The 12,665-nt window shown below is 40.0% G+C and overlaps 1 protein-coding gene across 1 annotated transcript in view; it reads left to right on the top strand.

Annotated features, from left to right (window-relative positions):
* The window catches only part of TRPC7 (transient receptor potential cation channel subfamily C member 7), an 80,556-nt gene extending 69,103 nt beyond the window's left edge, over positions 1–11,453 (top strand). Inside the window, exons 9-13 of the mRNA XM_019473803.1 lie at positions 2,709–2,927; positions 5,811–5,891; positions 9,106–9,159; positions 10,490–10,565; positions 11,311–11,453. Coding sequence (XP_019329348.1) covers positions 2,709–2,927; positions 5,811–5,891; positions 9,106–9,159; positions 10,490–10,565; positions 11,311–11,453 — 573 coding nt within the window. The remainder of the gene's footprint in view (positions 1–2,708; positions 2,928–5,810; positions 5,892–9,105; positions 9,160–10,489; positions 10,566–11,310) is intronic.
* The last annotated feature ends 1,212 nt before the right edge of the window (positions 11,454–12,665 follow it).

Below are 12,665 nucleotides of genomic sequence, written 5' to 3' on the forward strand. Positions count from 1 at the left end.
TCCTCCCCAAATTAGGATTGAATTAATAATTAACAATTAATAATTTCTAGGACTTCAACTTCCTTGTTTTTAGTGACTGTCTGTGAGTAAACCTAATTTCCTTTACATGTATTTAATGAAAGCAGTTTGTGATATTTTTTACTATGTTGGTTATGATAATTTATCCACATGTGTTACCTTAGCTGCGTTGTTTGCTTATGATAGATGGAGTAATATTTCACCTGGCTTTTTGCCCTGTTCTTTACTGCGTAAAAGCCCAAGCCCATCTAGGTCTGAAACTCATGTATGCATATTTAAAAATACCATATTTTCCAAATACCAGGTATACAAGCTTGATATAGATTTTTTTGAGGAGTGTCTATGTCTGCAAAACATAACTGCGTGAACATTCACAAAAAGCAGCTTTTGAAGGATATGAACACAGCCCTCAAGGAATATGAATAGGTTTCTGCAGAAAGGTGTTTGCAGGGTTTACCCAACCTTGTTCAGTAGTATTGCTATTAGCAGACTGGATTTGCTAAATGCTTTGGACATAAACAACTCCCTGCTAATGTAAATAAAGGCAGAAAAAAAAAAAATTGGATAATGTTAATGCTGAGCCACCTCTTTCTTCTGATTTGTTAAATGTCAAGTTTCTGTAGTTGGGTTTGTATTAATTATTTGTTCCAATCTCCCCTCAGAACCTGACACTGCAAAAGGCCAGAGCTGAAAATATTTTCTCACTGTAATGTCTGATTCATCCATGTACTGCAGTGCAAATATAACTCTATCTTGTGCTTGCTGTAACTAAGTTTAAATGTCAGAGAGACCTTACATACGTTCTCTGCCCCAGAAGCTTTCCTGCATGCAAAAGGCAGTCATTTCCCCAAAGGTTTCTAATCACTTAATATCAAGCATCTTCCTGAATCCTCTTCTACTGAAACAAGATTTACTTCTGAAGGGGTCTCAGCCTCTTACTCCATTTTCTAGTTTATTGCAGTAGGTAGAGATGCTCTTGAAACTTTCCAAAGAAAAATATCTAAAAATACCTGAATCAGTGACCTATATTAACTTTCTAGTCTAAACTTTGTGATGACCATTTTCCTGGAAAAATGCTTTATCATCCTTCTTGATTGTATGGAAATTTTCAAAACTTTGTTAAAGACTAGTAACTATCAGCAAGCAAAAGAAGTGTGAGCTATTTGATCCAGATCCTCCTACTGGAGGACTGGGATAAACTAGTAAATCTCATACTAGTTCCTTTCAATCCTCAGTCGCAGGGAGATTAAAGACAGAGTCATGCTACTGACTGCAGAGAAAGTCCCTTTCGCCAATGTGCTTATCTGATGACAGCAATGTCTATAACGGCAGAGGATGGTCATTACTTAGGAATTAAATTCCATTATGGTCAGTGTGGACATGTTTTATTGTTAGCTGGAGTGACAAGACCATATTCTCATGCTTTCCATTGAACATCTCTCTTCAGCTACTTCTGTTTTTATTCTGTTTATGCCTCAAGTATTAGTGCTTCTTGCCAACTTTGCATTTATGGAAAGAAAAAATCCTTTTGCCAGCCAGAAACCCAAGCTACTTCCTCCAGTAGCTCCTTAGCTGCTTAACAGAAAATCATTAGAAGAGTTCAAAAGTGATTTCCACTGTAATTCAGCTTAAGGCTTCTGTGAGGTGCAACCCCAAGCAATGAGAAGGCCAAACGGCAGAAGCGAATGCCGCTCCATTGGCGAAGACATATTGCTGTAACTGTGACAGAATTAATCTCAGTTGTGTTATGCCAGGTTTTGACAGGGTTTCAGAGGTATGGGGTAATCAGAGGTTATTAATTTCAGCAGAACACAGATGTTCATGAGTATGGGGTGTTGGCAGACCCACGCTTCTATTGATGCTGCTGGCCTCCATATAAACCACAATGAAAACAGCTGTAGAGCAGCCGCATCTCATCCTTTCTTTGCCTGATAAATGGTCCTGATACATGGCCCTGACCGTCGTCCTATATAAATGCCAAGCAGATCTATAAAGTATGCGCTAACCTTGCCCTTGTCCTTGGAAGTGATCATGGCCCACCTTGATAGTTCATAAAGGAGATTCATAGGCACTGAGTGATGGACTTTTTCTCCACCTTCATCAGTGGCAGGTGAATAGTAAGAGAATTAAGGTGTATTGATCTAGGGATACGTGATGGTGAATGCAAACAAGATCAATGAGGAAATCATCTAATAATAGAAGAAATTGGCAACCCACCCTCTTCTATGGGGGATTCCTGGCAAATGCAGTGATAACAGTTAGCTGGCAGTTAGATAGCACTGCAGTTAATCATAGAGTGTCTTTGTTGTTGTTGTGCACATAAAAATTTCTTCTGCTTTCCATGACTCTCTATATGTTCTGACACATTCATTTATCAGCATAGCACAAGCACCAGATTGTTACTGAAAGGCAACCCCTTTGACATCCAAGGAAATAGGAAATAGTCTAGTATTTGGAGGACTTATACTCTCTGTTTATCTACTGCTTTGTTCAAATTTTCCTTATTTTGAGGTCACCACAGAGAAGCCTACAAAGACACGTGGTGTGCAGGGGTCTTGGTTTGGCAAATAGAAATCTGATCCTAGTTAAACCCTACATGTATGTTTGTCCTTGTCATAGGTAAATGCCTTCCTATTTACTAATTATGCATTCGGGTGTTGGTTTTTTTTTCCTCTTCCCTTCCCAAGGAGGATGCAGATGTGGAGTGGAAGTTTGCACGTGCCAAGCTCTGGCTATCCTACTTTGACGAAGGAAGGACTTTACCTGCTCCTTTTAATCTAGTGCCAAGCCCTAAATCATTTTATTATCTCATACTGAGAATAAAAATGTGCCTCATAAAACTCTGCAAATCTAAGGCCAAAAACTGTGAAAATGATCTTGAGATGGGGATGCTGAATTCCAAACAACGGGTATGTTGTATCTTCACTTTTTACATTCTTTGTAGAAAAGATTCATGCCAGGGACCTTCTGGAGGGGGTTGCATGGTACACCGGTGATCAGGGACAGCACAGCCTCTTACTCAGCCTCATCATTGCGTATGAGTTGTATTACATTGCACCTAGAGGGTCCTCCCAGACTTGTGGCCTCATTGTACTAGGCACTGTCAGGACACGGGGAAAAGAGCAACTTTTATAAAAGCAGGCACTTTTACAAGGGAGTTTCCCAAGGCCATATCAGCAAGGTCAAAGACCAAGGGCAGAAGCAGAGGCACAGATAGGATCCCAGCTTGTCTGGCTCCTCATCTACCCAGCAGGCCTTTATGCCTCTTCAAAACATCCACCTTCCTTTAAGCGATTAATTAATTTTACTGCCATTACAACATTTTCTGCCATTCCAGGTTTGGGAACAAGTTTCCAAGCAGGGCTTAATAACACCTCCTAAATACCTAAAGGTATAATTAACAGCCTTACATATGCTTAGTGATGTGTAGCCACTAGTGGGTAGATCTTGCCTCAGCCACCACCCCTTTAGCCATTTGAAATAGAAATTTGCTTTAGAAATACTGGCTACACAGCAACACGCTTTTCTCAGCACTAGTGAGTGTCCACATGACAAAGCAAGAGAGGTGCAAGAATATGGTTAGCATCCAGACCCTTCCCAACAGAATTAGCTTTGCTCCCCCATGGGAAAATGCCAGAAAAAATAGAGAAACTCATGTTGCCCGTGGACATTATTATCTGCAACACTGTGCAGAGCGTCACTGGGATGAAGCATTCCCAGCACATACCTTTATAACAAACACAATCCCACTCACAGGGCAAGTCCACCTGCTTTACACTGGAGAAGAAAATGCCCAAAACATTCACAGGAACTCAACCACAGCTGCTTGGCTGCTGTCATTAAATTCAGTGGATTCAAAGATGCGAGGAGGCAGCTTTGCTTAAAAGTGTCCTGGACTTCATTTAATTTTTCTCATCTCAAGCTGGGTTTGAAACAAGAGAACAACACTGGGAACCCATTCCTGGGGGAAAAGAAAAGCCCTCTGAAATGTGTTGTCTATTATTTCTTACAGTCACTGCATGTGGGAGGCTGATGTGGCTCCTTGACAGGCTTGGCCAGCCTTTCTAGGGCAGCTGAGGTGTGGGCAGCCTACCCCCCAGTTTTAAGCTGGTGGAAGGGAAGAGGTGTACTAAGAGCCACCGAGGAGAAGGGAAGGAAAGTTGGAGGAGGCTTTGCAGACTTTGCCTTTGTAACGTGCAGCCTGCTTTTGGGCTTTGTCTGGACCTCTTGGCTCTCCTTGAAGGAGCAAACAGCTGAGCAATACAACAACTCATGGTGAGCCGGCTGGCTCCAGGCAAAGCCCACGGCCTTGGAGGAGATCATGCTCCCATGAATTTAAGAGAGCTGCTCAGGTCTGATGTTCATTCAGTCTCTGCCAGAGTCTAAATTGGAGGGAGAAGTATATCCATGGGGTCTCCTCCATGTTATCAATTAATCTACCCAACATGGTGAGCATTGCCAAGATAGACAAGCATTTGGGGGCATTTTACTCTATAAATTCATTTAACACTACTATTGATTACTGAAAGACTCACTAGAACAGTGGAGTCTTGAAATGAAAGAAATGTTTGTCCTTTAACAAAGATCAAATAATGATTAAAAAAGATAATATTTTTACCACGTTATTTGAATCTAACCACATGAAGCTCGCTTTGTTTGAAATTTAATTTCTGCTTCAAAGCATAAACCAAAGTAATAAAATTTTCTCTAAGCATCTCCTTCCCCAAGCCACATGAGTGAAAGTGTCTGGCTTGCCCTTTTTCATGGAACTTATGCAAAATTCATGGTTTCCATGGCTTTGGCATAACCAATTAAGAGTATCCGTCATTTCTTGCTTGCCTGTTAATTTTGTTCACAGATAATCTTCAAAACAGCCTCTGTAAGAACATGGCACACCTGATGAGTGAGAAATAAAAAAAAAAAAATTACATGATTACTTCAGACTTTTACTCCAATCATTATCAGCATCCTGATTTAAAAAAAAAATAATAATGAAAAAAAAATCACCTATTTCTCAGGATCTCTGGCCCAGTCAGGGAAGAAAAACCCTTACCCAGGGCCTTCCCTGTACATACACTTGCATATAGGTGCAGGGGTCTGTGATATGTATTGGCTCCTCTGGGTCTATGATATGAATTAATTCCTTTGAATAAGTGATTTCTTTTTCATTAGAACTTGGACCAAAAATTTCAGAGCTGGAAAACAGTCAAATCTTACAAATATTTTGAGTAGTCTTCAGAAAAGTCTCCTTCAAAGCTTCTAGAGTACAAAATTAGTAGCTATGATGTCTGCTGATAAAAAATACTGCTCTATCTAAAAAAAAATGTATATTTTTGTTGAGCTAAAGAAGTAGCAAATGGTACTACTGTTTTAAAAGGACTGAATAAAATCAATTCTGTTTCAGAATTTGTTTTCATACCACATTGATTTGTTCTCTTTAAACACAAGTAAATATTTTTCTTCCTTTCTTGAATTGTGTTCTAAATTGATAATCACCAATCTAATTAAAATTAATATATTTTGTGCCTCTTAACACCTTGACTAAAACCTGTGTGAGAATACAATTTTTGTCTAGACAATTTAAGATCCAACTTTTTTCAGTAATTTGCGGGTTTTGACCCTTTTCCATGTTTCAAAAGTTTACTTTTTTAGACCTGAATGTGCTGGCTTTTATTCTACTCATACATTGAACCATTTCCTACTGTTTTTATAAAGCTCTATTTAGTTTGGGACTGTCTGGGTATGAGAAGCTATCACTGATTTAATTATATCATGATCTTTTATAATTTCAGAAAGTTCGTTTTCACTCTAGCACTCGAAATACAGAAATTTTTTCTGGGAAGAATGCTTATAACAAGCCCACAAGATATCAGGTAATCACAGCACGAAAGCAGGAGCCAGGGAAGAGATCTGTCAGTCAACAGCTCTTACCTGCAAGGGTCATGTCTGCTTTCTTCCAGTCGATGCCATCCTGTGATGTGCCAGGCTGTGGCTTAGCACGGGCACGGGACCGGGCTGGGGCACTTCGGAGACAAACGCAGCCTATCACCCATGGAAATACACATAGTGTTAGCGTTTGTGATGCTAATTAATTCCACTCAAGGGTATTTAATTTAATACAAGAAATATCATTCAAGCTTTAATCCTCCAGTCTTGCATTGACAACATTTCATGTGTCATGACATAGAGTCATCTTTCCAGCCTTTGCATTAACATTTGCATGTGCTTTCTCTGGCAGTGACTTGTCCTACCAAGCTAAACCTGCAATGTGGTACGGTTCAAAAATACGTGTGGCTGCAGTAGCGGCACGGGGTACCCCAGCCATCGCAGGAACTAACGTGACTGTCTGTCTCAGCTGGAGTGTTCATGCCAGCAGATGTATTATTTCTTGTGCAAACGTGTAGTAGGGTAACACAATACGCAAAATGTGCCCCGCAGGATTTTTTCCTTATTTTTTAACGTAAAGTGAAAAGGAATCTGATGGCAAGTGATATGTCTGAAGGAACTGACACTAAAGACAGTTGAGGAAAGTAATAGTTAAATTGGATAAAATGCGCAATGGCAATTCTAGAATTGGTTTGTCTTGTGTTGGTACAGCATCCAGCACAATGGGCTCCTAGGCTGTACAGCAGGGCCAGTAATAAATTTTTTACTGGTTTTAAAAGTTTTCCAGGCTTTTGTGCCAGGATAGAAGGTGTGTCTGAAAATCTAAGTTAGAAATGGGATACATTCACTCTGGCATCTGGAGTTAGTTGGCTTGATACCATCAAAGGCAAAGGGAAGAGATGATTGTGTCCCGCTCAAAATGGCATTTCAGCATTTCTGATATTTTCCCATTCGTTCAAACCCACAGGTAATGGAAAAATGTGTCAGCCTCTGCTGGACATGTTCTCTTCCTGTAGCTATTATTTCTAAATGAGACCACCTAACGTTTGTGGTAAAGTAGACCAAATATTTCCAAGGTTGAAAAAGCCAAAGGCAGCTGTGAAAAGTAGGTAGAAAAAGATAACTACCTGTTATTTTGCTTTAATAATGCTCCTACTAGGTTTGTCTTCAAATGGTCTCAGAAAGTTTCATTTGCTGCAGGAAGAAATTGCTCGAATAATATAAGGAGACTGTAATAGTCTTGATTATCTAAATATAAAGAAGAACAAATAGTTCGATAATCTGGCCAGCAAGTTTCCTTCTACAACTGGGAAAACCTTTGAAGCAGCAGCTTCTTGCTGAACTGTTTTCTTTAGTGGTATTTATCAAGTGACATATCTGCAGTTTGTGTACTTGGAGGGTATGTACTTACAGACAGTGCTCTTGAGGGATAACAAAAATATACGGAACCTAAACATGCAATAATTTGAAAAGTAGGAAGAACAAGTCAACACACAGCTGCCGTGATCCAGGAATAAACTAGTCCAGGCAAAATGATGCCTTTATCAAACCCTCTTGAGCTGAGACTTTAAGATGGAGCACTGCTAAAATGCTGTGCTAAGCTCACAAGTTTTTCCCACTTTCAGCACTGCAGCCTGTCATGCTATCATCAATGTCTTCATGTACAAAACTCAGGAAGGGATTTGTCAGGAAAACAATAAAAGGAATAGTTTGTACTTTAAAAGGCTCAGAAGTACATTACTATTTGGAGAGACAAAATAGCAAAGAACTCAGAAGTACATTTCTTTACTATTTGGAGAGACAAAATAGCAAAGAGGTGAGAAATGAGCAAATTCCTTTGCTCACTTCACTCTCGAGCTCTTCTGCTGCCTAACTGATAACTTGATAAATTTGAAAGCACCAGGTTTGAGATCTGATGCCCCAGTGAGTAGTTGTCCCCTCTGATCACTGTTGACTTGCGACCGATTTGGACCAGGGGCATGAAGGTGCAAAGCATTTCCTCCCATTAGTGTTGCCCTGGGACCTCCCACGCTCATGCCAAATGACGTCTGCAGTGTCCGCAAACACAGCATCAAGAAGAAATCTGTGAATTAAATAGCAGTATTAAGGTCTGTAACAACGTAATCTTCAACAGCACATATAAGTGAAGTCCAGAATAAAACACTATAAATAGTGAAGTGGGAAGACATCATGGCCTCCACATTAAAGACAGGGAACTGAGGTCCAGCAGGACTTATTAGACCCAGAAGGCCTATGGATGAACCAGAAACTGAGCCCCAAATCTCATGAGTCCTGTTGCAGTGCCTTGGCCACAAATCTGTCCTTTTCTTCTCGTTTCCCTCTGTACTAGAAGGTATAGAAGGTGTTCAGGTAGCTGATGGCAAATGCAGAGCTTGAAGGTTGTGCCAATAAATACATAAAAAAGATTGAATTCAGTGCAGAGTTATACTTTACAAATGGCTGACCTGTTCCTAGAGCCTATTCTCTTAAGACCATCTTAAGACCAACACTCAGTAGTTGAGTGTTGCATAGTATAAAAGATCTCTAAGACCTGAAGAACTTCAATTAACTTTTAGAGAATGGGGGAACAGTACTTTATAGAAATCAGACATATTTGAATTGTTTCCAGTTTAGCATTCATTACCAAGAGGCTGTCTGGAAGTTTTGGTCGGCGTTCCCCTGCAGTAACCAGGGTTATTCTGCCAAGAGGCTGTTTCACTCATTGTAGCTAAAAGGAGCAGTGCTGGGGAGAAGGGGAGAAGCAAGACTTAGAAGCCACAGTGCAATATTGACACAAAAATGAATTATTTTCCTAAAGCTACTGGCAGAAATATCTACTAAGTGACCAAGTAAACTCTTGTTAAAAAGTGGTCACATTTTTAATGTTTAGTTTCTGCGGACAAATCTGACTACAACATGTATTTGATAGACTAGGCAGCCTTAAGCTTGTGACTTCTATCGCACGTAATGGTTAATATAGGATAGCACTTGAGTAGTAGCCATCAAAAATACAAGCTGTATGGAAACTGAAGTAGACAGATGTTGTGTTATATTTTTTCCAGGTAATAAGAGCATTCACTGTGTGCCGATTCCTTGTTTTAGTCTAAATTTCCTCTGTCGTCTGTTCTGAGAAAATAATTTCTTTTTGGGTCCAGGATTTCCCTACTTTCCCCAAACATTACTTCATTTATGTTTTCTCAGGTGACAACCCTACCTCCCTCTGGATTCTACTACCTTGGCCATCTTCAACACACCGTACGTGCGCTGTGCCTCATCTCTGTTGCCTTAATGACTCACCCGGTTAGCCAGATGCCTCTTTGATACAAGGACAATCTTAGACATCCCATATTCCATGACTGCATGACATATACAAATGACTGGATCCTTCTTTGATGTTCACATGCCTTTTGCACTGCTATAATCCATATTTGGCTACTAAGAAAAAAGAGCAGGTGTACTGATGTCTTAATTCATACTTCACACGCTTTGCAGCCTTTTTCAGTGATGTTCAAAGCAGAGACGTGTGACTGCTCTGTGAATAGGTGAGCCCATGCCGGGAGAGGCTTTTCCCTTAACAGTGGCCATTTTGTCAATGAAAGACATTTGTGGCTCTCTTCTTGGATGCTCAATGAGCTCTCCTCTCTTTGCAGAGGATGCACCTACATCGTTGTCTCTGATAGAGCAATCCTTCTTACGTTTATCAGAGTTGAGATTTTTTTTCCCCATTGATGAGTATCTTCTCTGTAGTGAAGAACTGGCAATGAGGCAGGCCTTCAGCTGTAACCCAATGTGTAGCCCAAGACTGCCAAAGTTACTTTCCTTCTAGATAAATGTAACTTATGCATTTTTGGAACAATATCACATTGCAAGCTTGTATCCATAATCATCTCCTACTATTTCTATGTATGCTGTTCCTTACTAACAATCATCTCCCATTTTATAAGTCTACATGGCTCTATTTTTTCCCTGTACTTGTCCCTTAAAATCTGCCATTTCCCTAAGAAAATTCTCTCACTTAAGCCAAGTTCTCCACTTCTGTTCAAACTTTCTTTTCTCTATCCTTCACTAAATTTATTTCTCTCCTAAAACCCCAATTCCAAAGCAAACCGAATCTTTCTATTAACCTGGGGTCAGATATTTAGTTCATCATCACGAGTGAGTTTGCCAACATCATTAATTAACCACTTACTTATTTCTCCTGGAAAGTATTTTTTATTGATACATTAAACAGCAACATGCCAAAGGAAGGCTCTGGATCCCATTTCTGAGCTTGCTATTGGATCATCTGTGTTTTATTCCTGTCTGTGGGACATACTCTACGTTCATGTGCATCCCACTAAATACCCTGAAGTGCCTCGTATGTGGCCTCATTATGGAATGGCTGTCAATCAACTATTGTAGTACAAAGCTCATAATATAAAGTATAAAATAAATGGGAAATCAATTTAAAAAATTCTTTTTGCATCCTCTGAAGTCAGGTTTTATCCATAGTGAAATCAGGTGTTTGAATTGCTCATAATAAGTCTAGAATTAAGGCAACGTGGATAAGCTCATGTTAAAATAAGCGTTTCTGTTCTCTTTTCAGAAAATAATGAAACGTCTGATTAAGCGATATGTACTGAAGGCTCAGGTTGACCGAGAAAATGATGAGGTCAATGAAGGCAAGTGGATTTTTATAGTTGACACAGATTAGAGCATGTAATGTTATTGCTATTGATATGGCCAGTAAGAGGGTTGAGCTTAGATAACATCCTCTGTAGAGAGAGCACGCTCATGCTCGCACTGAGGTGAGCAGTGGTGACTCTGAGCCACCTTTATGCTCTTGAAATCCTGGGTCCTTAATTTTCCTTAGCAGAAGACATATATCATAGGCTCTGCCTTTACATAGTCCTGCTCTGCCCCATAGCTCTACCTCTCCTTGCTTTACAACACCCACGATATTGCCAACACCTAACCTTGTCTTGGGGTCTAAGTAAAGGAATTTCTGACTGTACTGCCCATGCCTGCCCCAAGGACTTTTTTTGAACTGGATAAGGATATTTATGGCCACGGTGTCATGTAGGATTTGTATGCAGACGGTAAAGAACCTTCTTCTAACACCTCTTAACTGCTACCCTCCTGCAAATGCCCTATGTAGCTGGAGAGCAATATGGGGAGAGAGAATAGACTTGAGAAAAAAGATGAACTTGCCACACACACTTGCTATTGCTGTCAGTACCACTACCACAAGTACAGGTTATTTCGTGTAAGTCAAGTATTAAGTACATAAATGCAGGGACATCGTATGGAGCTCCATACGCATTCATGACCAAGCACACTGAAATTAATGCTTTCTCAGGTCTTAAAAACCATAGGGATTACTTATTTGGTTCAATATTGCTAACAAGAACATTTTCCTCCTTTTAGGAGAACTTAAAGAGATTAAGCAAGATATTTCTAGTCTCCGCTATGAACTCCTAGAGGAAAAGTCACAGGCTACTGGCGAGCTGGCAAGACTAATACAGCAGCTGAGCGACAAATTTGGGAAGAACTTAAATAAGGACATTTGATGGTGAACACAGAGAAAGGCAACTGGTTTTCTAAACATTACTCAGTCTCAACCAGCATCTTAGGAGGGCAAAAACCATGCAAAAGATGGGTACTGCACACTCAACTTTTGCTCATTAGCAAGTATTGGTAGGAGCACTTTGCATTACTCCTGTGCTTGATGAGTTACCAGTTAAATCTTTTATGATACAAAAGTGACTTACTGGTAAAAATATATGCCCTTTGACATCAGAAATAGATGCACCATAGGGAAGGCACATCTAGTTAAAGGCAAAAATGCCCGATCTTCACCCATCTGACTCTAGTGAAGACAATGCAACTGTGCTCATTTATACCAACTGAGACTGTACTAATCAGAATTGGGTGAAGTCTGAAGAAAAAATGTGCCAACCATATTCCTTGAAAAATTTTAAAAATTCCTATCCTTGGATGTGTACTCTCCTTTTATGTTTACATGGGCATCCATGAAGATAACTTTGAACAGCACTGTGGTTAATGGAAAGCAAATGAGAAATCTGCTGAAATCACCGAGGTAAAGTATGGCAGGTAGAGGTCATCTGCTTTTTAGACTGGATGACAGCGTTGGAAAAAAATGGACCAAGCTTGTTGGGTAAAGCCTCCTTTCACTCCTCTGCCGCAACCTGATAAAGGGATTCCTGGCCAAAAACTCCTCCCTGCCTTTTCCAGCTATATTAGCTAGTCCACTAATGGATATGATCTCTTTGTACACACCTAGACTCTCTTTTATCCTTAGATGATCCCAGCTTCAACAGCAGTGTACTGAAATATTCATAATGGTGTGAAACTCACTTCCCAGGAATACCCAGAAATAACATGTATTGTGCTAATGTGTTCAGTTCAAGGAACAACATTAATCCAGCGACAGTGATGCAACTGAGCTCAGCTTTCGGATTCCAGAGGTCAAACAGCAAGCCATAGGGCAAGATAAATCATGAAGAACATAGCCCAGTAGTTTCAAACCTTTAAATCAATACAAAAAGGCTTCAATTCCGCTAAGAATATTCTGACAAAAAAAGGAAAAATCATTGTAGAAATTATTGTTTTATGTGTTTGGCTCTTACAGAGGATGAGGAAGGGATTAAAACCGTTTCAAAGGCTGCAGTAATACAAGTACTTGGATTGCACTTTTACGACTGGAAAGTGAGGAGTCTGCGCAACACGACTGCAAACTGGGATTGCTTGGGTTTTTACGT

Source organism: Aptenodytes forsteri, unplaced genomic scaffold (assembly GCF_000699145.1).
Source record: "Aptenodytes forsteri isolate BGI_AS27 unplaced genomic scaffold, ASM69914v1 Scaffold54, whole genome shotgun sequence".
Lineage (NCBI taxonomy): Eukaryota > Metazoa > Chordata > Aves > Sphenisciformes > Spheniscidae > Aptenodytes > Aptenodytes forsteri.